Source organism: Rhinolophus sinicus, chromosome 15 (assembly GCF_057876585.1).
Source record: "Rhinolophus sinicus isolate RSI-liver-muscle chromosome 15, RSI-T2T, whole genome shotgun sequence".
NCBI lineage: Eukaryota > Metazoa > Chordata > Mammalia > Chiroptera > Rhinolophidae > Rhinolophus > Rhinolophus sinicus.
Window position 1 is genome coordinate 74,800,927 of NC_142515.1, and position 22,440 is coordinate 74,823,366.

General features: G+C 53.7%; 4 protein-coding genes across 10 annotated transcripts in view; 2 read left to right on the forward strand and 2 right to left on the reverse strand.

Annotated features, from left to right (window-relative positions):
* TJP3 (tight junction protein 3) overlaps nucleotides 1-6,818 on the forward strand; it is a 30,113-nt gene extending 23,295 nt beyond the window's left edge. For 4 of the 6 annotated variants that reach the window (XM_019744215.3, XM_088792280.1, XM_074337584.2 and 1 more), the window contains 5 exons: nucleotides 2,063-2,158; nucleotides 3,918-3,988; nucleotides 4,393-4,603; nucleotides 4,674-4,774; nucleotides 5,134-5,782. In XM_019744215.3, the coding sequence (XP_019599774.2) occupies nucleotides 2,063-2,158; nucleotides 3,918-3,988; nucleotides 4,393-4,603; nucleotides 4,674-4,774; nucleotides 5,134-5,637 (983 nt within the window). In that variant the 3' untranslated portion in view covers nucleotides 5,638-5,782. Of the gene's footprint in view, nucleotides 1-2,062; nucleotides 2,159-3,917; nucleotides 3,989-4,392; nucleotides 4,604-4,673; nucleotides 4,775-5,133; nucleotides 5,783-6,145; nucleotides 6,193-6,590 lie in introns of those variants that run through there. The other 2 variants (XM_074337583.2, XM_019744216.3) reach the window with 1 other exon arrangement.
* Nucleotides 6,819-6,905: 87 nt separating this feature from the next.
* Nucleotides 6,906-13,561, reverse strand: APBA3 (amyloid beta precursor protein binding family A member 3). 2 transcript variants are annotated; one of them, XM_019744217.3, is made up of 11 exons: nucleotides 13,422-13,561; nucleotides 12,257-12,853; nucleotides 12,128-12,167; nucleotides 9,609-9,754; nucleotides 9,439-9,525; nucleotides 9,192-9,353; nucleotides 8,600-8,779; nucleotides 8,312-8,524; nucleotides 7,431-7,550; nucleotides 7,203-7,343; nucleotides 6,906-7,122 (listed from the first exon to the last, which is right to left on the reverse strand). In XM_019744217.3, the coding sequence occupies exons 2-11, from the start codon at nucleotides 12,830-12,832 to the stop codon at nucleotides 7,051-7,053; spliced, it is 1,737 nt and encodes a 578-aa protein (XP_019599776.1). In that variant the 5' UTR covers nucleotides 12,833-12,853; nucleotides 13,422-13,561; the 3' UTR covers nucleotides 6,906-7,050. The 2 variants fall into 2 exon arrangements, with proteins under 2 accessions (XP_019599776.1, XP_074193686.1); XM_074337585.2 differs by lacking the exon at nucleotides 7,203-7,343 and having other exon boundaries at nucleotides 13,422-13,560.
* A 775-nt stretch (nucleotides 13,562-14,336) lies between these two features.
* Nucleotides 14,337-16,411, forward strand: MRPL54 (mitochondrial ribosomal protein L54). Its single transcript, XM_019743927.3, has 3 exons — nucleotides 14,337-14,499; nucleotides 15,274-15,439; nucleotides 16,057-16,411. Exons 1-3 carry the CDS (start codon nucleotides 14,382-14,384, stop codon nucleotides 16,187-16,189), a joined length of 417 nt encoding a protein of 138 aa, XP_019599486.2. The 5' UTR covers nucleotides 14,337-14,381; the 3' UTR covers nucleotides 16,190-16,411.
* Nucleotides 16,412-17,729: 1,318 nt separating this feature from the next.
* On the reverse strand, nucleotides 17,730-21,262 carry RAX2 (retina and anterior neural fold homeobox 2). Its single transcript, XM_019744054.3, has 2 exons — nucleotides 19,761-21,262; nucleotides 17,730-19,163 (listed from the first exon to the last, which is right to left on the reverse strand). Exons 1-2 carry the CDS (start codon nucleotides 19,974-19,976, stop codon nucleotides 18,825-18,827), a joined length of 555 nt encoding a protein of 184 aa, XP_019599613.2. The 5' UTR covers nucleotides 19,977-21,262; the 3' UTR covers nucleotides 17,730-18,824.
* Nucleotides 21,263-22,440: the final 1,178 nt, after the last annotated feature.

A 22,440-nucleotide genomic window follows, 5' to 3' on the forward strand; every position in this document is an offset into this window, starting at 1 on the left:
ATTTTAGGGCACTGGAAAGGGCTTCATTCCTTAAAAACTAATTGCTATTTCCAATAGAAATAGATGAGCCACATATATACAATTTGTAAGAAGAAATGGTTGAAAATAATTTTAATAATTTAGTTTTAACATGCTATATCCAAAATATTATTTCAAGAAATAATCTATAAAAAAATTTTCATATAAAAATTATTAATGAGCTATTTCAAATCTTTTCTTTTGTACTAAGTCTTAGAGATCTGGTGTGCGTTTTGGCTCAGCACATCTCGGTTTAGACGAGCCACACGTGGCCAGCGGCTACCGCACTAGACAGCACAGCAATAGGGGTTACTCAGTTAGTGGGTGCTGCTGCTTTGAGGCTGTCTGCTTGAGGTAAACTGATGCTCTTAAAAATACATGCCTGCTGTGAACAGGTGTTCAGACCTAAACGTGTCCCTGTATGTTCACAGCAGCATATTTGTAACAGCCAAAAGGTGGGAACAACCCAAGTGTCCATCAGCTGGTGAATAGATAAACACAATGTGGTCCATCCATACAATGGGCTGTCACTCAGCCATAAAAGGAGGGAGGCGCTGACAGTCGCTACACGTGGATGGACCTTGAACACACGGTGCTCAGTGAGAGAAGCCGGACACACAAGGCCACACAGTGTGTGATTCCATTTACATAAAATGTCCAGAACAGGCACGTCCACAGAGACAGGCAGTGGGTTGGTTGTTGTTGGGGGCTGGGTGGGGAGTAACTACTCATGGGCATGGGGTTTATTTTTGGAGAGATGAGAATGTTCTGGAACTAGATGGCGGTGGAGGTTGTACAACATTGTGAATGTACCAAGTGCCACTGAATTATACACTTTACAATGTACAGGTTAAAGTAAATGTCATGTTACCTGTATTTTACCACAATTTGAATTTCACGTTATCTCTATTTTACCGCAATTAAAAAATACATACACACACACAAAACCAGCACATAGAGCCTTTCCCTACTTGAGAAGGGTGGTGGGGAAACAGCCTCATCCAGATTTCAGGAAGGGAAGAGATTAAGCTTCTGCCCATAGCCTCAGGTGTGAAGGGATTAAAACCAGGGGCAGAGGCCTTTAGAAAAAAATACTGCAGGAGGATGGGAAGAGCTAGTCACCCAGGATGCGGCAGGATTGAGCTGCTCTTCAGCTGCTGCACCAATGTCCAGAAGAAAAACTTAAAATCAAAGTCCATGTACTTAATTTCTACCCCCAGCCAATGAAAGTTTAGAAATCTGAATGAATTGAGCTTTTAAGAGAGATAGGTCTAGGAGAGGAGAAAAAGAGAATGTACAAGAGAGGGCTGGCTACTTTCTTCACAGCAAGATGATTTTTGCACCTGTTTCCTCATTGATGAAAATATGTCAAGTTAGTCTAGAGGTCGGCAAACTCTTCCTGCAAAGAGCCGGACAGTAACTGTTTTAGGCTTTGTGAGCCTGATGGTTTCTTTCAAAATTATTCTTCAGGAAGGCAGTCAGAGACAGAACATAAACAAATGGACATGACTGTGTGCCAATAAAACTTTATTTACACAAACAAGCACTAGGCCAGATGTGGCCCTCAAGTTGTAGTTTGCTGACCACTGAGTTGGCTAGGTTCAACTGCTGTAGTGACAGCTGCATTACAAAAGTTTCTTTTTCAAGTAACAGAACCAGTGTAAATAATTTAATGTGGTCTGGCTGCTTCACAGTTTCAGGGACCCAGGCTACTTGTCTTGTTTTTCTGCCTTACTGTGTGGTCCAAGATGGCATGTCCATACCCACATTCAAGCCAGCAGGAAGGGGAAAGAGGGCGGGGAGGGCCCACCCCTTTCCTTGAAGTATGCAACCCAAAATTGGACACAATTCTGCTTGTACCCCATTGGCCAGAACTTAGTTACATGGCCATCCCTAGCTGCAAGAGAGGCTGGGAGATGTAGTCTTCAGCTGGGCAGCCATGGGCCTGGCTCGATATACTACTACTGTAGAGGAAGTGGAGGGTAGTTGTGCAAGAACCTGCCTCAAATGGGATCCTGATTTCTATCATTTCTCTGCTCCTCAGCCAATTTCAAGCGCCCAGTGGTGATCCTGGGACCAGTGGCAGACATTGCTATGCAGAAGCTGAGTGCTGAGATGCCTGACCAGTTTGAAATTGCAGGTGAGAAACCAGGTCCCTTGGCAACCTTGTTGGTGAATTATGTCACAACCCTTTCCCAGCCCTTGAGGCTGAGGCAGCTTGAGAGGGGCTGCTAATGACACTGTTTGGGGGTAAGAGGTAGAACATGAACCACCAGCACCCCTTCCAATGCCTGGGCCAGACATCCTCAAGCAATCATGGCACTCTGGCTGGATAGAGCCTCAGAGTCCTTAAGACAGTTCACCAGGCAGCCACTGCCAATTGAGCCAATGTACCAGCTGTTCCTTGGTTCGAAATTTGTCTATTGAGCTATGGACACAGCATGGAACAAAATACACAAGGCCCAGCAAGGAGACCAAAAATTAACAACTACAGAAATAAACTAAAGTAGGGGTCAGCAAATTACAGCTCCCAGGCCAAATCTGGTCCACCAGCTATTTTTACACAGCTTGCTAACTAAGAATGCTATTTACATATTTTAAATGGTTGAAAGAAGTTAAAAATAATTTCCTTGTGACACATGAAAAGAACTGAAAGCTGCAATTTGAACATGAAGTTTCACAGCAGCCTTATTCACAACAGCCAAGAGGTGGAAACAACCCAAGTGTCCATGGACGGATGATGGTTAAACACAGTGTGGTCCATCCAGACAACGGAATATCATTCAGCCTTAAAAAGGAAGTTCTGAGGCCAGCCCGGTGGCTCCGTTGGGTGGAGCACCATGCTCCTAACGCTGAGGTCACTGGTTCGATTCTCACATGGGCCAGTGAGCTGCGCCCTCTACAGCTAAGATTGTGAACAACAGCTCTCCCTGGAGCTGGGCTGCTGTGAGCAGCCAGAGGCTGGCGTGAGCAGCCGGAGGTTGGGGAAAGCTGCCATGGGCTCCCATGTGCTGCTATGAATGGCCGGTGGCCAGCGTGAGTGGCCGGCAGCAGGCCAGCAGCTGGCTAGAGCTGCCGTGAGCTGCTGTGAGTGGCTGACCGGGGGGAGCGCAAGGCTCATAACACCAGCATGGGCCAGGGAGCTGTGTCCTACACAACTAGACTGAGAAACAACGGCTTGAACCCGAGTGGGGAGGTGGGAGGCAGAAGAAAGAGGGGAATGAAAAAAAAGGAAGTTCTGACACCTGCTATTACACAACATGGATGAACTCGGAGGACATGATGCTCAGTGATATAAGCCAGACACTGTGTGATCCCACTCACAGGAGGTCCCCAGAGGAGTCAGATTCATAGAGACGGAGAGTAGATGGTGGTGCCAGGGGATGGGGGAGGGGAGGACAGTGAGTGTTTAATGGGGACAGAGTGTCAGTTTGGGAAGATGGGAAGTTCTGGAGATGATGGTGGGGATGGCAGCACAATGTGAGTGTAATTAATGCCACTGAGCTGTATACTTAAAAGGAGCTTCTTTTGGGTCACAGCTCAAGCAAAGGCCTGGAGTTGGGACCAAGCCTGGGAGAATGAGTGTCTGGAGCACAGGCTCTGCATCAGGCTCCTGACTTTGCGACTCATTGGCTCTGTGACCGTGAGCTGGTGACCTTATGTTCCTGAGGCTGTTTCCCCATCTGCCAGATGGGCCAGTAACAGCCACCCCTTCTCAGGAGGAGTTGAGGACTGAGGTCAGAAGGGAAACAGATCAGCTGCTGCTGCTGTTAGGATTCCTCTAAAGGGCAGTGGGGAGCCGTGGTGGGTTCTTGAGCAGGGCAGAGGCCAGTAGACATGAATTTGAGGGGTTAGGGGACCACCCTCCTGAAGCTGCTGATTGCCTCTTCCCTCCACAGAGAGCGTGTTGAGGAATGACAGCCCCTCCAAGATCATCAAACTGGACACCGTGCGGGTGATCGCGGAGAAAGTAAGCACGGCTGTGTGTGAGTCCCATTTCATGTGTGGGGAAACTGAGGCCCAGGCATCCAACCTTTTCTCACCCCACAGCCCACAAGTATGTTGTCCCATGGATTCCCCCTTTTGGAGGCTTTGTGATGTGGGGGGCTTGAGGGGATAGAAGCTGCCCAGTCACACAGCAGCAAGTCCTGGAAAAAGGCAGAGAAACTCAAACTGGAGCTCTGGTGCTCAATTTGCTGTGGCCTGGGTTATCACCAACCCCCACCCACAACATGCTGGCCTGTGTATGCACTATGCTGGGGTCCATTCTGATCTCAGACTCTTCATCTCCGATTCTTCACCTGTCTTTTTGGCCTGTCTCTGGGTGTGTTTCTTTTTCCACTCTTTCCCTCCCCCACCATGGCCCCCGCCTAGGACAAGCACGCGCTCCTAGATGTGACACCCTCGGCAGTTGAGCGCCTCAACTACGTGCAGTACTACCCCATTGTAATCTTCTGCACTCCCGAGAGCCGCAAGAGCCTCAAGGCCCTGCGCCAATGGCTGGCTCCTGCCTCCCACCGCAGCACCCGCCGCCTCTATGCTCAAGCCCAGAAGCTGTGGAAGCACAGCGACCACCTTTTCACAGGTAGGGAGGGAGCAGGGGACCCAGGGTAGGCAGTGAGTCTCTTGGCCGCACTGATGCCCCCTCCCCACAGCCACCATCCATCTGCATGGCATGAATGACAGCTGGTACCAGGAGCTCAAGGCCATCATCCGTGAGCAGCAGACACGGCCCATCTGGACAGCTGAGGACCAGGTACCAGGCCAGGGTTTCGGGCCTCTGTCTTGATTTAGGGCAAGGTCAGGGGTTGGGTGTGGCCAAGGCCAAGATTTGACCTCAGATTAGGGTCTGGACCTGGTAACACTGGGGGTGAGATGGGATTAGAGGACTCAGTTTGGGGGCTGGGGCTGGTGTCAAGGGTTGGGGCTCAGCCTTGAGTCAAGCGAAAAGTCAGTGGTCAGAACTCACCCTGGGGTCAAGGGTTAAGCCTCAACTTGAAGATCAAGGGTCTTACCTGGAGTGTGAAGGTGGTGTCCTGGGTTGGGGTTTGGTCGGCGGTCCAGGAAGGCCTGGGCTAGGCGTCTCAGCTCAGTCAGGCCATGCCCACCCCACAGCTGGATGGTTCCTTGGAGGACAACCTGGACCTCCGTCACCACGGCCTGGCTGACAGCTCCGCTGAACTGAGCTGTGATAGCCGCGTCAACAGCGACTATGAGACGGACGGTGAGGGCTACACGGACGGTGAGGGTGGGGCCCACACAGAAGTGGACGAGGGGCCCCTGATGCCAGCCCTGGCCAGGTCCTCCGAGCCTGTGATGGCAGACGAGACCCAAAGCCAGAGGGATCATCATGGAAGATCCTCAGGTCACCAAGGGGCCCAGGTGAGCAGGGCGTGGGGGTGGCCCCAGCAAGGGTCTGGGGACAGGGCAGAGACACATGGGGACCCTATTTTCTGCCAGGAAGTAATCAGATCAGTATCTGGACCCAGACTTAGGCTATCTATAGACTTAGACACTGAGGCACTTATAGCAAATATTTTCATTTCTGTGCACGAAGCTTCCTCATCTGGGCCACGGGGACAGATGCGAAAAGTCTTGACATCACAGGTGGTTCTTTGAAGTCAACACACTTAGCCCAGTTCTGGCCACAGTAGCTGGATATTGAACAGTAACAAATACTTAGTTCTTGTGGGGCTGCCTCAGCCCCTATAGTGCCTGACTAGGTTAAATGTAAAAACGTACCAATCTGTGACGCCTCTGGTTAGAGTGGTCCTCCCAGGGGTTGTACAGTGCCTGACCTGCTCAACTGTCCATGGAGGCCGACTTATAGGGCAGGCACTGTGTAAGCGTTTTACATATGCAAACTCATTTATGAATTGCTGACAATATCGCTCTGAGAAATTTTACTGATGGAAAACCCAATTCCCCCTTTGTTGACAGGCTAAATCTCAGCCAAGGCCTTCCCCTGTCCCAGCCTGTTTTCTCATTTAAAATTGGAGATGAGATGCAGACTTGGGGGGTGCTGGCAAGGAGAAAGCCTGTGGGCAGCATTGCCTGGGTAAAGCTGGGAAAGGGAGGGATTTATCATACTTTTGGGGGAAGTGTTAACCTCCTTTCTCCCTTCAAGGAGGAGAGCCGCCACCCACAGGGTCAGTGGCGACAAGACAGCATGCGGTAAGAGTCCCTGTACTCCAGACTGGGCCCCTCAACCTTTTCCCTGGGACTCAGGGTTTGAGTAGAGGTGAAGAAGAAACCTAGAACCAAGCTATGCCTTCATGGTGCTCCTAGCCTGGTGGGCAGCACAGACAGACAGAGCCATTCTAAGCCCCATGTAGCCAGGGCCATGGATGTAGGAATCCTCTTCCTGGGAGCAGAGACTTCCTGAAGGAGGGGGCACTGGAGCCAGGGCTTTGAAGGCTGTGTAGGAGCTCATTAATAAGGCTCAACCCCCAAATGCCCAGCCTTGCTCATCTCTGCCCACACCCACTGTGCCTAGCAGTCAGCTTCAGGTGATGGTAGTTAAGTCCACGCCCTTCCCACCCACAGCCTCTATTCTATTTTCTGATGTCCAGGACATATGAGCGAGAAGCTCTGAGGAAAAAGTTTACACGAGCCAGAGACGTGGAGTCCTCTGATGAAGATGGCTATGACTGGGGCCCAGCAACTGACCTGTGATCCCCTCCCACGTGGCCAGCTGGGCCGTCCTCCCTTTTCTTCCTTGGAGCTGGGACTCAGTTTCCCATATAGAACCTCAAACCCTGCCTCCTTCCACCTGGTCTTTAATAAATATTTTCACAGTACTGGCTTCTAGTGGCTTCCAGGAAGGACATGGAGCCGGAGTCCTGTCTTTCCTCTCTCAACCCCACACACCCTAGTCCGAGACCTCACCCATTTGATAAGCTTTTAATTTTTTTACATCAGAAAATAATATAGAGCCAAGACTCCTCCGGGGCCCTGGCCAGCCAAGGAGGCGCTGCGGATGTAGTTCCAGGGCTGGTGGGGCTAAGGCACAGTGGTGGGGGTGGTGGCCAGTCACAGGTACACCGGCTGCTCCTGGCCCGTGAGCAGGCGGTAGGTGGCAGCTGGCATGGTCTTGATGTGGACCTGGGGGGAGAGGAGGTGGTGGCTGGAGGCAGGCCTGGGCTGGTGGAAGGGCACCCCGATCCCACCCACTGCCCGCACACCTCAGTGTGGGCCTCCGTGAGCAGCTCAATGACGCGGGCATGCGGCGTGGCCACCACACTTTGCCCATTGATCTCAATGATACGGTGCCCCACACGGACGCCCCCGCGCTCGGCAATGCCCCCACGGAGCAGACTGCAAATCTGGCAGGGGACAGGAATGGGCCATGCTGCTCAGGGGGCCACGCTGGGGACTGCCCCCCAACCCGGTGCCCTGGGCTGGGGCCTCACGATGCCATCCTCCACGCAGAAGCCCAGCTGCTCTCGGGCATGGGGTCGGCGGATGATGGCCGTGGTTACCGGCGGGCAGTGGACGATGCTGAGGGTCACCAACGTCTGCGACTTCACCTCCTGTGCAGGACGGGGGACGTTGGCCCAGCTGGGCCGCTGGGGGCTAATGGACCTCTTGGCAAGCTGCAGCCCCCTCTGGGCCTCAGTTTACCCACCCATAAAATGGAGATCTGGAGTCAAGGCTCTAGGAGACCTTCTAGATCCTAGAAGAGCCCTTGAGAAGCAGTTAAGAACAGAGACGGGAGCTGGGTGGTGTCAGCATTGGAGCTGTGTGGCCTCTCACCTCCCTGACTCCCCAGACCTCAGTTTCTGCATAGTCAAAAGCAAGTTTCTAGCAGTGTCTACCACATAGTCAAAAGCAAGGTTCTAGCAGGGGGACATGCTATGTGAACCATGTCAGACATGCCCTTCTGACCTGAGGTCCTTCCAGACCTGACCAGAGAGGTCTTTCCTCTCTGGGCCTCAGTTTCCCCAAGTGGGCAACAAAGGTCAAGACTCAAGAACACACAGGCTGCCTCACAGAAGACAGGAAAAGCCGCTGGCTCTGCCACGAGCCGCCTACACTCCAATCCCATTCCCACACCGGTGAGGTCTCCCTGGATGGGCAACACCCCCTCTCCCAGCCTGTTTCCTTAAGTACACAGGAGCCAGTAGGACTTTTAAGTTCTACCTGATACCTCTGGGCTGACACCTGTCCAAAGAAGGTAACTCTGTGGCCTTGGGCATAGATACATGGCCCTTCCCAGATACATGGGGTGAGCCTGCCATCGGGGGACCCTTGGGCCAGACCCTCTGGCTCCTGCGACCCCAGGAGAACTCACACGGATGGCAGCCTGGACAGTGGCCAGGGGCAGCCCCACTAGGCTGGTCCCATTGATGGCAGTAAGGCGGTCCCCGATGCTAAGGGCCCCCGAGCGCTCAGCGGGGCCCCTGTGCAGCAGGTTGGCGATGACAGCTGTGGGCAGCAAGGAGCCCCAGCCCGACTCCACCAGGGCCACTCCCAGGCCCTCACCCTTGTGCTTCTCGATGACCACCTGGGAGGGGACACAGGTGGGTATGAGAGCCACTCAGTGGGGGACTGGTAGGAGGTCTCCCGCCCACTTGCTCACCTCCCTGCAGTTCTCGCTGTTGGAAAAGTGGTCGAGGTCCCCGTTGTGGAGGTGGCCAGGGCCCGTGGCCCCTTGGTTCTGCTGGGTGCCCACCTGGCTGGGGTCAATGCCGCTTTCTCGCAGGAACTGGCTGTAGGCCACAGCGAAGGCCTGGCCAATGGCCTGAGCAATGAGCTGGGCCTGTGGTGGATGGGCAGCGTCTCTCTGGGAGTGTCCTGCCCTCCCCCTCCTAGGCCCCCAAAACCTCTGACAAACTTAGGGCCCAGCCTTCCCGCCCTACCCGGGAAAAGATTCCCATGAGACAGCCTGGGCAGCTTTCAGGAAAATAGCTTCTGTCTTGGGGAATACATTGGGAATGGGAGGACAGACAAGCCTGGGGCAGGGAAGGTTTCGGGAGTCAGCCACCAGGCTGAAAGTCTTATGTACAAACTGGAACATGTGTAACCTATGGGAGGGGTGGAAGACAGCGGGCAGTGCTGAGGACCAATGAAAAGATGCGGGGGTGAGAGTATCACCAGATGGGCTCTGGAGGAGGGCGAGGGCTGCCTTGAGTCTTTCTCTCCCCCAGGATACCCAGAGCCCAGCTGCTCACGTCCTCTGAGTGGAAAACATGGCAGATCATCTTGTAGAGCTGGTGGCCATGGGCCTGGGGTGCCGGCCGCCGGGGCAGCCGCCGGCGAGCCATGATCACCAGCACGCTGCCGATGTCGGCGATATAGGAGATGGTCTGCAAGGTGTGGTCCATCAGGGCCTCCTGGGGAGGGGCAGGGCAGGCGTGGGTGGGCAGCAGGTGCCTCGGTGCAGCTCCCCACGCCCGAGGCCAGGCCTGGGCCCTGTACCTGGGAGTCAGCCATCAGAACCTTGACCCTCTTGGTGGAGATGAAGAGGTCCACCTCTGTCATGGGCTGGGTCTCCCCATCGGGGGCCTGTAGGGGGTGGGGTGGGAGGCAGAGGACCCCAAAGACCCAGCCTGCAGCCCCCCGACCCGCCCACTGGTCCTTGGCTTCACCTTGACGCGATCCATGGCCTCCTGGGCTTGTGCCATGCGCGTGCTAGGGGGCGGGTTCCGCTCGGACACCAGCTGGGTGGAGCCCAGGTATTTGGCCCCAAATATGACACCGTCAAGGAGATCTTCATGGTCACAGGGACCAGAAACTGAGGGCAAGAGCGGAGGCATCAGCCCTCAAGAGTCCCCCCAGGCTCGTGGACCCCCATGGGCTTGGCCCAGGGTCTCTGCTGCCTGAATAGTCTGAAAGCACAGATAAATCTACCCTCTTACAACGTAGTACTGTTGAGGTACACGGGTCCACCCGCACGGACATCCCATCAGCCAGAGACAAAGCGCGGCAGCTCGGCCCTTGCAAATCTAGGGCTATTCAAGTAGTCCAGAGCCAGCTCTGTCCATGGCTCAAGGACTCCCAGTCAAAGGATTCAGTTTCTAGGGGCTTCTGTGAGTCCTGAACCACGGCTAATCCAAAACAGCACTAGTGCGCACAGATACCTCCACCCCGCATTTCTAGAATTCCATGATCTAGATGGTCCCACTCCATTCCTAAAACCTGAAACATCATAGAACGGTATCAACTCTACTCAATGGTTCAGGAATTCATCATCAATCTCAAGGCAGTTAACTCTGCCCATTGTTCTAGAATTCTCCCCTATCGCTCCAGGACCGTAGACAACTCTACTTCATGGTCGTAGAACTGCCCAGAGAGAAACTATCCACATGTCTAAAACTCTCAAGAGTGTCAAGAAACCCACATGGCTCTGATCTATGTCTCCAGAACTCCCCAAAAGGTTCAAACCACAGAATTCTGTCAGGGATTCTAGAAACCTACACCACTCTAGAATCAGACTTTTCCACTTCATGATTCCATGATTTCTTAATTATGGTAGCATCTGGTAGCTCTTCCTACGGTTCTAGAATCCCCTCAATAATTCACGACTACAGAGAAACCCAGTGATCCTGAGAATTAGCTGAACACCCAGACACAAACAACTCTGCTCATGGTTCTAGAATTCCCCCAAACAAGCCCAGAACCATGTAACGCTTTGCCCCCATGGCTCCAGAATCCCAAGCAACATAGAACCAGACAGATCTGCCAGCAGCAGTTCTACAATGTTCTAGCCAACAGTTACTGCTTTTTGGTTTGGAATTATAGATATAGGTCCCAGTGAATTAAGGCACATTCCTATGAACTTAAACCACACGCAAGCTGTGCTCGCTCTCCATCATGATCTAAGCATTCTGGAACAATAGACAACTCTGCTCTGGGGTTCCAGGACTGTACCATCCAATACGGCAGCCACCAGCACATGCAAGTATTATGCACTTGAAATGTGGCTGGTCTAGATTGAGGTGTGTTATAAATACAAAATGCACACTGGATCTTGAAGCTCTAATACAAACAAAAAAATCAAATAATTGTGAAACGCTAATTACGTGTTGAAATATTATTTTAAATATATTTGGTTGTGTTATTAATATTACCTTTTTAAAAATGTGGATAACTAGAAAATTTTGAGTCACACACGGCTCACATTATATTCCTATTGTATGGCACCACTCTAGAACTTTCTGATGACTCTAGAATGATAGCTCTGCCCAGCTCTAGAACACCTCCTACTGGTCTAGAACCAGAGGTAAGTTCTATTCACTCTGTGGTTCTAAAACTCCCTCCCCAGTCTGAGTAGCCCCAGATAGCTCTGTTCGTCATTCCAGAACACTCTCATCAGCCCAGGTTCCTTCAATCTAGAAATACAGGCAAAATGCCAAGTTCTAGAACTGCCTAGGTGAGTCATAGCTCCACCTGTGACTCTAGAACCTTCTTAGAACTACAGGTCCAAACCAGCTCCTCTTCTCACAATCACAGACTTTGCTCTTTGATATGTAGCCTCAGATAATTTGGGGAGAAAGTCTAGAATATTCCAGGTGGCCATTGGTTCTTCCCATGATTTCAGGGCAGAGGTTGGTACTTTCCTGCAAAGTGCCAAACACTAAATATTTGTTATTTTGTGGGCCAAATGGTCTCTGTTGCAACTCAACCTGGCCATTGTAACACAAAAGCCACCGCAGATCATATGTAAATGAATGGGCACGACTGTGTCCCAATAAAATTTTATTTGTGGACACTGAAATTTGAATTGCATATTATTTTCATGTGTCAAGAAATATTATTCTTCTTTTGATTTTTTCCAACCATTTCCAAATGCAAAAACCATCATCATAGCTCACAAGACATACCCGAACAGGTGGTGGGCCGGAGTTGGTCCACAGATGGTAATTTGCCACCCCTGCTCTACAATGGAGTGCTACAAATATCCAAGCCTGCCCTATCAACCTCTATTCCTTTTAGAACATTTTCAAGTCTGTCTCTCTTCTCTCAGGCCGCCTGAAATCAAAACCAACCTCAGAGCCTCTCTAGAAGCACCTCCGTACTGGCAAACTTTGTGCCAGATTTCAGGAACCTGATTCAGGCTGTTCTGAAACCCCTAGGTCCCTGGGGCCAGGGTGGGCGGGACACTCACCCTCCTGGAGGGCAGGGTATGAAGCCGCAGTCTTGGGGCTCTAGAAGAAGACAGAAGAGGGGCAGGACTAAGTCCCCCCAGCTTGGCTCCTGGCAGCAGAGGAGGCCTGGGGGGTGGGGCAGGCACTACCTCAGTATTGGCAGGCTGCTCTTTAGGAGTAATCAGAGGGACCGTCTCCAACCAGGGTTCCGTGGAGCTGCTTGAACTTCTGCTGCCACGTCGCTCGGCAGAGGCTCCCTCTGCCCATTCCTGGGGGCCAGTATCCCCATCTGGGTCCTCAGGGGGCTGCAACAGGCGAGGAACAGGGTCTGGAGGCTCCTTGGGACAAGACTGGGAAGGAGGGGACTCCTCGAGGTGCAAAAGGTTCAGCAGGTCATCCCGGCCAGCCTCAGCAGACAAGAGCCCATGGGCATCAGCCTGGTCCTGGGGGGCCAGGCCGTGGCCGGTGGCAATGTGCAGGGGGCAAGGGGATCCATCTGGGGCCAGACCCACCAGATCACCTGGCAGAGCCTCAAACTGTTGTACAAGGTCCTGAATATTTGGCCCGTCGAGCTCCATCTGATTGAGGCTGCTGGGCCCTCCTGGCACCAGGTCCCACTGGGAGTCAGAGGTGAGGTCCTGTGAGGGCACAAGCGTGTCCCTGGGCTCCTCCAAGTCCATGGCTGGAGACCCTGGAGGGGGCCCGGGGGTTGTCAGGAATTCCATGCCCCAGGCTAGGGCCAGTATCTAAAAGAGATTCAAAGATTAGATTGTCTGAGTACCACCTTGGTGCCAGGCTCTAACCGTTTATACAGGACACATAATTTAATCTCCACCATACCCTGCAAGGAAGGGACGGCTACGCACCCCATTTTACAGTTGAGGAAACTGAAGCATAGAATGGGCTGTTGTAAAGCAGTGGCATCTTGGGCTCCAAACCCAGGGGGGATGGGGAGGAGTCCTCTATACCTGTTACCCAAGACCTCTGCCCACCCGGGGATCCTGTTCACCCAACCCTTACTCTTCCAAGTCTTCCTTCCCCGCGACGTGGAATCCAAGTTTGAAATACACCCTGACTATACAAACCCAACAGGGGCAGGTCCCCGAGACCCCGGACGTAAGACCCCAGCCCAAGACTTTAGACCCAGGACCCCAGACACAGACCCGGACCTCAAACCCAGTCTGAAGACACATCTCGAACCTAAAGCTACGAGTTAAGACCCCAGTCCTTATGCAGACCCCAGACTCAAGACTTCAGTCCCCGTGACCTCAGGCACTGGCCCCAGGCCCTGCTCTGCCCCGCCGGAACACTCACTTCCAAACCGAGGTGGCCTCACCCCGCGCGGCCCCCCAGTACCCCACATCCGGAGTCCATTCGGTGTGCCTAGACCCCACCGCTCGCCATTCCCGGCCAGGGCGCCGGCCGATTAATCCGCGCAGGGCTCCCGGCCAACTGGGCATGCGCATCCTTTCGGGCATGCTGGGAAATGTAGTTCTCCCAGTCAGCATCGCCGCGCGGGGGTGCTAGTTTCGGACCCTCAGGTTCGAATCCCGGGTTTCCATTCATGCAGCGTGGGAACCCGGGTTGTCCTCTGGGCCTGTTTCCTCAACTGCAAAATGGGGTCAGTAACCACTGCCTGCCTCCTACGTTTGTGGTCATTATTCCAAGGGATGGTAGATGGGAAGATACGGGACTGGAAAATACTAAAGGAGAATGAAAGGTGGTCTCTTTCAACTACGGGGACAGGAAGCAGCGCGGGGAGCCTATTGCAAACAGACTTACGGTTGTTTGGCTCACAGTAGGGGGACAGACTGGCGCGTCTTGGCTTAGGAGAGAGGGAGAACTTTTTCTCCCTGAGTCTCGGTTTCCTCAATTATAAACTGGGGATAATACCTCGTAATTGTGAGGATTAAACGAGATCAAGCCGGTTAAGGACTTACCAATTGGTCCGAAATGTAGAGTCTAATAAGTGTTAGCTTTTTAATGACTTTTAGGCTTTAAGTAATTGCTCATTGGATAGAATCAGGAATATATAAGGCGCTATTTACAGTAAATAAGTAACCGAAGAAGGGCAATAAGTCAATGAAACATCCTTTGAAAAATTTCCTCATACAGTAACTGGGGTATCTATAAAAGTTTAAAGAAGTCAGTGAATGTATGCCTAAGGCTGGCATACATTTCCCAAGAATCTCTAGTAGGAGCTTCTCACTCCCAAGCACCCTTTGGCCGCTGACGTCTCCGGAAACACGCACTGACAGGCAGCCGGTATACGTCATGGCGGCTAGACGGGTATTCGGGGCTACCCGGACCTGGGCTGGCTTCCGGGCTCGGGAGCTCCCGGACCCTGCCGCTCCTGGAAGACTCCTTGTACGGGATTATGCCAAGAAACCGGGTAAATTGAGTTAAGAGGAACCAACATGGGGACGGTGGGGACATCGGGTAGAGTTAAGAGGAACCAACGTGGGACTGCGCAGGCGCTGTTTGGGGAGGTTCTTAGAATCCACACGCAAGCATAAAGAGCAGATGGCTAGGTTTTAGGCGCAAGCGCAGTTTGAGGGGTGTAGAGCGCGATAGGAGTCAGGATTCACTGCGCAGGCGCCAGCCTGAAGCTGAGCGGGCAGTGACCCGGCTGTTACTTGATCAAACGCGCTTCACTGCGCAAGCGTGGGTTTGGTTCTTTTTGGGTAGTGGGTGGTTGGGAGGAAGTTAGGAACTGGAGTCCCATTCCTGTTTCTGCCCCGAGGTCACTGTGACCTTTGGCAAGTCATTGCCAGAAATTCGAGGATGCCATGAGACCCATCTCAGTATTAACCACGTAAGCAAAAACAAAACAAGGTTGCAGTATTTGAATTTTAACTGGATATAGCCTTGCCTGATTTCCTTTTTGAGAGAAGGAAATTGGCAAGTTAATGTTAGGCCTTAAAGAGACATAGCAGCACTTTCTCCCTGAGATAAACAGTAAGGATCAAAATAGAATTTAAAAGGAATGACTTGGTCATTCTGAGCATCTGTTATTTAATGCAGTATCCGTGTCCAACTTAAAATCATTTTGAGTGCAGCAGACACGCTGCAGCCAAGGCCAGGGGTCACCCAGAGAGACAGGGAGCAGGAAAGGAAGGCTGACCCGAGCGCAGAGCTGGGCTGAACTGACTCCCCCCCACCCCAGTCATTAAGGGTGGCAAAGGCAGCAAAGCCGGTGTGGGCAGTGATAGCCTGAAGGACCCAGAGGTGTGCACAGACCCCAACCGCCTCACCACACACGCCATGGGTGTCAACATCTACAAGGAGGGCCAGGATGTGGTCCTGAAGCCCGATGCTGAGTACCCCGAGTGGTGAGTGGGCCAGGCTGGAGAGCGGGGAGAACGGGTGATAGGGTGAGGAGGAACCTGGCTGATCGTATCAGAGGTTTCTGGGAGGGCTTCCCTGGGGAGGTGATGCATGAGTCTAGACCTGAGTGGGTGGAAGGAGATTCAAAGGTGGAAGGAACAGCCAGTGCAAAGGCTCTGGGGCAGAACCACCAGGTTTACAAGTGGGACAGCAGGGACGTCACAGAGCCCAGTCCTGGCAGGGCCTGGGGGCTGCAGGGAGGATTTGGATTTTACTCTTGGCCCTGAGAACAGTGGCAGGACATGGAAGCCATTGACATGTGTTGATCCTTAAAGCTGGGGAAGGTTCAGAAAGATGGGTGGGAGGGAAGGCATTACAGGCAGGCAGGACCGCAGAAGGCTTGGCATATGCCTACCTCAGATAGTGCTTTTGGGATGGGGGTGCCCCCTTGTTCCACAGCCAGGAACCCAGTTCAGAGAGGGGGAGGAACCACCCTGAGATCATGCAGCCCCCAGACCCAATCCTGCCACTGCCTCTGCACTGCCTCTTTCCAAGGTGCCTGGGGCCTGGGAGTTGGGGGGGGTTTGCTGGGCAGCCCTGATTCCTGCCCATACTCCATCAGGCTGTTCCAGATGAATGTGGGTCCCCCCAAGAAGCTGGAGGAGCTGGACCCTGAGACCCGGGAGTACTGGCGGCTGCTGCGGAAACACAACATCTGGCGCCACAACCGGCTAAGCAAGAACCGAAAGTTCTAGAGGGGAAGGAACTGAGCACAGTGACCCACCAAAGGACCTTGATAGGCCCAAAAGGAGGACCCCAGAGGGGTACAACATCTTCCCCATCCTGCCTCACAGAAGAGTTTTTATTTTCCTGGAGAAAACAGACTTTTCCTTACTTGTGTTCCTGTGTGGCCCCCACTTCAAGGCTGGATCAGGGTCCTGGGGACCAATAAAGACCTCTTGGGGATGTCATTGGCAGACCCTGGATGCTGCCGAGTGTTGTCTGATGTGCCGGAGGGAAGTGGGGTGGGTGGGAGGGAGGTGGCACCTCCTCAGACACAGTGGTTCCATGGCCCCAGCCTCCACTCCTGGTGATCGGCTGGGTTTCTGCAGGTCCATCTTCACCTCCAGACCTCACCCCGATTCCTGGAATTCCTAGCACTGCCCAAGAGGCCCAAACCCCACTCCTCAAGCGGGAGGTTTTTCTAGCAAAGCCTCTCTTGGTTGCAAAGGACTCAAACCCGACTTAAGCCGCGTGAAGCAGAACAGAGTTTACAAGCTTCTGGAACTGAAATGTCCAGGGATAGGGTTCGCTTCAGGCATAGCTGGATCCAGATGCTTCAGTATTCAGCTTTGTGGCTCCCTCCATCTCTGGGTCCCTTTGACACCCACTTGGTAGTTTTGTAGGACAGGGTGGCTCCACGGCTTCTAGAGCCCACCCACCCACCCAGTTCAGTAAGCGCAGCCGGATGGAAAAGACTTCCCTTTACTTCCTGCCAGGATCACAGGTTATCTTTATGGGCCAACCACTTGAGCCTAGGAACATGGGCCTACCAACTGTCCTGTCCGCTCCAACTAGTGCCTAGCTCTCACTGTCACCCCCCTCACCAGGAAATGCGTCCTGGAGCATGTAGGAGGCACCCTGAACCTCATCCACAGCCCTAATGCGCATCCCAGCTCTGGGCAGTCCTAACTCGTGCCCTGTGTGGCTGTGAGGAAGGGGTCTCAAGGACAGTGGCCCAGGCACAAGGCCGGAACCCACCCGATTGGAGGAGGCTGGGGTGGGGACCCACCCCTTGCTATGGCCCCACTCTCTCCAACAGGCATCTGTGTGTGTGGGTGGGTGCCTTCCTCCATGCCCCAGAGTCCACACTGGAGGGGCAGGGCAGGGTTCCCACAGCTAATTCTGCCTGGTCCCAGGAAGATGAGAGCCCTTATCCGCTTAGGAGGACTTGAGGGGAGCACCAGGAACATCCTCTCCCTGGAGGCCTGCCCTGGGCAGATGGAGCATCCCAACTCTCCCAGGATCTCAGGGGAAAAACCAAGTTGTAATTGCAACATGGCCCTGCCTGACCTGCCCTGTCACCTCCTTGCCCTCACCTCTCCCCCCCTCACTCACTGCTCCATGTGACACATGGGCTCCTTGCTGTTCCTCCAACTCACGCGGCTGGGCTGTGCCCCAGGGCCTTTGCACCTATGAGCCGCCTGGGTTGCTTTTCTCCTGCGGTCCCCATGGCTCCCTCCTTCACTTCCTCCAGGTCTCTGCGCTCAGGTCACTGTGAAGCCTACCCTAACCACCATACTCAACTGCAGCACCTGCCATGCACTTCCATTCGCCCTTCCTAGCTTTATTTTTCTCCCTTGTATTTACCACCAGCTGGCGTTTTATATTTTAGTTATTTTTTAATCATGCATCTTGTCTCTTCCACTGGAATGATAGCTCCATTAGGGTAGGGATTTTGTTTTGTTTACTGTTGTGTCCCCATCACTTATTGGACGGACGGACGGACGGACACATAGGGTTGAACAGAACAAATGCTGGCTTTGCCCCCAGGGCCCCCTCCCAGCCTGGCTGGGCTAGGAGATGTGATGGGATCTGTGGTCAGTGGGGACATAAGCCGCACATTGAAACATGGAGTGAGCAGGGATGGACAATATTCTCCCATCATCCCCCATTAGCCCTGGCCTGGGTCCCACCTGGGTGCCACTGCTTCCCACGCTAGTAAGGACCCAGTGTACACCTGGGGCAACAGAGTCAGGCATGAGTTTGAAAAACAGCTGCACCCCCTACTGGCTGTGTGGCTTCAGTAAACTGGCTTCCCAACTCTGGGCCTTAGTTACCACCCTGTACAATGGGGCTGAGGGCTGTGCCGCCTCATACAGAAGCACGCTGTGAAAGGAAGCCTCTGGACAGGAGCTGCTCTGCTGTTACTAGTTATTTCTCGGAGAGAGAGGCCCTGAGAGCCAGGCTGAAAGATTAGGAGGGATTTAGAGTCATCGACTCGCAGAATTAAGGTCCTGGTGGCTCCCGATTACAGCCTTACCGTCCCAGGGCCTCCAAATCCATCCACCACCCCCCATTTGACAGATGGGGGCACTGAAGCCCCAAGAGGGGTAGAGACTCCCCCCTCAGGCCACCCATGGCCCTACCCTGGAAACCCTGTGGCCACCTTCTTCCCAAGATGGTAGCAGTCTCCCTGAAAGGCAGGGTGAGGTCCGCATAGGTGGCCATGGACAGGGAGGGTAGGGATGGCAGGGGTCTCAAGTCTTGCTCTTCAGTGATGGCCTGGCCTGCTGGTTGGGTTGCTCTGTGACCTTGCCCAGATCTGTCACCCAGCACGTCCCAGGCCCTCGGGACAGGTGGAGGAGGGAGGGCTGGGTGGGCACCTGGCTAAGCCGATGGCCAGGCCCTGTCCAGAGCCTGTGCGTGCTCCTTGGCCAGCAGCCGCAAGGATGTCTCCTCCAGGGTGAAGCCATCCGCAAAGGCTGAACCAAAGGCATGGGGCCCGAAGGACGCCTGCAGCCCTGGGCCAGGGCCCAGGAGGCGAGGGAGGGCGGGCAATGTGGGGGGCCTGGGGCCCAGCCAGGGATCCAGGGGCAGTGGCATGGCCGGAGGGCGGGCAAACGGCAGTGCTGGGGCCTCAGGGAGCCTCGAGGCTGCCATGGCCCCTGAGCCCGACTCCAGACGCTCCTGGCGCCGCCACTTGGCCCGGCGGTTCTGGAACCACACCTGGAGGCAGCGAGAGGGTGCTCCCAGCCCAGAGCTGGTGGGAAGGACAGCCCACTCCCCCCCCCAATCCATAGCACCCCTCTCTGGACTTCCCAGTCTGCTGTGGTACCAACAGGTTTTGTTATTCTGCCTCAAGGCTGTACTGAGAGAAGGAGCCCTGCTTCGTGGCACCCATTGCATTGCCCCGAAATCTAATCCCTCCTCGCCATTCTCTTTGCCCAGGGCCTCAGGCTCCTCAGCCTCCTCCCTTATCTCTTCTGGCCCTTGATCATGAAGTCCAAGCCGCTCAGCTCAGCACTCAAGAACCTTCAAAGGTTTTTCTCAGCTCCATTTTCTGCTTCCCCTTCCACCTAACTGACACCTAGCTCAATGGAAACGCCTCTGACTTAACCCTTGCACATCCTCGTACACGCTGTTTGGATTTCTAGAAAAACGCCCTTTCTCCTTTCTATCTGGCAAACTCCTACTCAGATGTCACAGCCCCAGTCCCACACACCCCTCCTCCGGGAGGCCTTCCCAGTTTCTCTTCCACCCACGCACTGGGAGGGTGCCTATCTGGATACAGCTCCCTCCCTGGGTCCTTGGGGGTGCCCTCACCTGCACGCGCACCTCTGGCAGGTACACCTGGGCTGCCAGCTCCTCGCGGCTGTAAATGTCTGGGTAGTGGGAGTCCTCGAATGCCCGCTCCAGCTGGTGCAGCTGGTACGTGGTGAAGGTGGTGCGGTTCCTCCGGTGTTTCTTCTTGGGGGCCTCCTCGCAGGGTGCTGGCCCCCCCACCTCAGCCACTGGACCCTCACCAGGACTCAGGAACATGGCTCCTCCTTACCTCCACCTGGCGGGACAGCAGCAGGACAGTTAGCAGTGAGACTGCAGGCTGGGGAGGGCAGGGGAGCTCCCAGCACAGACTGGGTCTGGGATAAGATGTGGAGGGGCTTTTCCCTCCATGGGGTCCTGCATTCGTTCTGCCTTCCCAGTCTGTCTCTGTCAGTCTCAGATTATCTCACTCTGTCTCTGTTTCCACTTCCTTCTCTGATTCTTTTTCTGTGTGCGTTTCTCTGTCTCTGTCCCCCACCTTGATTTTCTCTTTCCCTCTCCAGCTCTCCCTGGCCACCTCTTTCTCCTTACATCTCTGTCTTTCTGTCTGGCTGTCTCTGTATCTAGGACTTCCCAGGAGGGAGGTTGGGACACTGCCCCCTGGAATGCTTCCTTACCCCCAAGTCCTCTGCCCTGGGGGACTCTGCACCTCTAGCTTCCCCCGCATGCCCACCTTGGCCCCCCTGCCCAGTGCTCACCACCCCCAACAGCCCTTGTCAGCCAGGTAGCCACAGGGCTTCTGCCCCAGCAGGCTCAGCGCCTTCTCTGCTGCTGGCCTGCCCCAGCCAGACCCGAGGGGGTGGGGTCGAGTGGGGGAGGATTAGCACAAGGTGATTAATTGAGATGGCCCCTCCTGCCCAGCACTAGCTGCCCTGAGCTACAAGGGAGAGCCCGGCAGGTGGAGGGCTGGGGGTAGAGGGGACTGCCCGCCTTGGTCCACCTCCCCTCGCAGCAGGACACCAAAGGTCTCCCTGTCTCTGGGCTTGTTTTCCTGGATGTAAAACGGGCGGCACCAGGACCTACCCCATAGGGCTCTCACGGGACTCAATGAGGTGATGAAAGAGCATCGCACAGTGATTGGCTTGCAGTGACTACTCAGTGAATGTCTGCTGTTACTGTTTTTATCAGCGAGGCCAGAAAAAGGCCCTCTTAGACTCATGGATGTCAACAGAGCTGGGGAAGCAGAGGTTCTGAGAGGTGAAGGCAATTTTAGTTTGCTCTTCTGGTTACTGAACAGGGCATGGCATAAGGGGCATTTTAGCTGGGTTTTGAAGTATGAATAGAAGTTCACTCTTCGCATACTCAAACATTTATTGAGCACTTGCTGTATACCAGTGAACAAAACAGACACAAGTCTTGGAGCTGACATCCTACCATGTTCCATGTTTCCCTGAAAATAAGACATAGCCGGACCATCAGCTCTAATATGTCTTTTGGAGCAAAAATTAATATAAGACACGGTCTTATTTTAATATAATATAAGACTAGATCTTGTATAATATAATATCATATATAATATAATAAAGTCTTATATTATGTTATATAAGACTGGGTCTTATATTAATTTTTGCTCCAAAAGATGCATTAGAGCTGATGGTCTGGCTACGTCTTATTTTCCGGGGAAACACAGTAGTTGAGACAATCAGCAACTATGTAAGTAAAATATAGTATGTCAGTTGGTCTGAGGTTTAGTGAGAAAACTCCAACAGGGAGGAAAGGGGGTAGGTTGGGTTGTTCTTTTAAGGAAAGTAATCAGAATGGAAGATGGAAGGCAAGGCTGCAAATTCTGGACAAGATTGGATGTGAAGGAGAGGGTACTGGGGAGCCATGGGAGGTGTAGAGCAGGGAAAGGACACAGTCAGATGGTAGTTGGGATGAGTATCTATTGTAGGCAAGATGGGAAGCCAGGAGGAGGCTAGAGGCAAGAGCAAAGGTCATGGGGATGGTGAGGAGTGGGGGGATGGGGAACAGGAGAGCAATTCTGTGGGGAGAAAGTTTGGGGAACAGAAAGGGAGGGAGACATTGGGGACAGGTGGATGATGGGATTGTCACAGAGACGACGGTCTGAGAGCTGGAGCAGGATCCAGGGGTAGCCCCTGAGACTGGTTTGACAACCCTCCCAATTCAAGAAGCCTGGGGCTGTGGGCTGGGGGTACCCTGAAAACCGAGAGGAAGGGGCTGGGGATGAGGGGCCAAGGTGAGGCCTGAAAACAGACTGCTGGATTTAATGGAGGGCGGTGGTCTCCCTGGAGGAGACCCAGGCACTTGGAAGGACCATGGAGTATGAGAGAAATTAGAGATAGATCCTTCTGGAATGTTGGCTTTGCAGGGAGAGAGACACACATGGAGAGATAGACACAGTAAGGCATAGGTACATGCACACCCAGAAAAGGGGTGACCAGGCCCTGGAGGAGTTAGGGCCAATTTCAGGGCCAAGCAGCCTTAGACAAGGAGCCAGCTGTGGCTCCCATTGTCCCAGGAGGGAGGGCTGACGTAGGGAGGCAAAGGGAGGCCCCAGGTGCCCTGAGCGCAGGCCAGAGGGGCAGCTAGTGCTTCCTGGGGCCCTTCCAGGCCTCAGCTGCCCCATCTGTAAGGTGAGATATGTGGCCAGGGAGGGCCAGGCCTGTGGGGTGGGCAGATGATTCCCTTAATTGCTCCATCACTTTAAAACACTAACGAGTGA

Bases quoted from the DNA above. Each gene is read 5' to 3' on its own strand.
- RAX2 (XM_019744054.3), bottom strand. From the start codon at position 19,976: ATGTTCCTGAGTCCTGGTGAGGGTCCAGTGGCTGAGGTGGGGGGGCCA. The intron at 19,164-19,760 runs GTGAGGGCACCC...CGCTGCCTCCAG, and splicing joins TGCCAGAGGTGCGCGTGCAG to GTGTGGTTCCAGAACCGCCG.
- MRPL54 (XM_019743927.3), top strand. From the start codon at position 14,382: ATGGCGGCTAGACGGGTATTCGGGGCTACCCGGACCTGGGCTGGCTTC. The intron at 14,500-15,273 runs GTAAATTGAGTT...CCCCCACCCCAG, and splicing joins GGATTATGCCAAGAAACCGG to TCATTAAGGGTGGCAAAGGC. The intron at 15,440-16,056 runs GTGAGTGGGCCA...ATACTCCATCAG, and splicing joins GATGCTGAGTACCCCGAGTG to GCTGTTCCAGATGAATGTGG.
- APBA3 (XM_019744217.3), bottom strand. From the start codon at position 12,832: ATGGAATTCCTGACAACCCCCGGGCCCCCTCCAGGGTCTCCAGCCATG. The intron at 9,755-12,127 runs GTGAGTGTCCCG...TCTTGCCCTCAG, and splicing joins ATACCCTGCCCTCCAGGAGG to TTTCTGGTCCCTGTGACCAT. The intron at 7,344-7,430 runs GTGAGGCCCCAG...GTCCCCTGCCAG, and splicing joins TCTGCGTGGAGGATGGCATC to ATTTGCAGTCTGCTCCGTGG.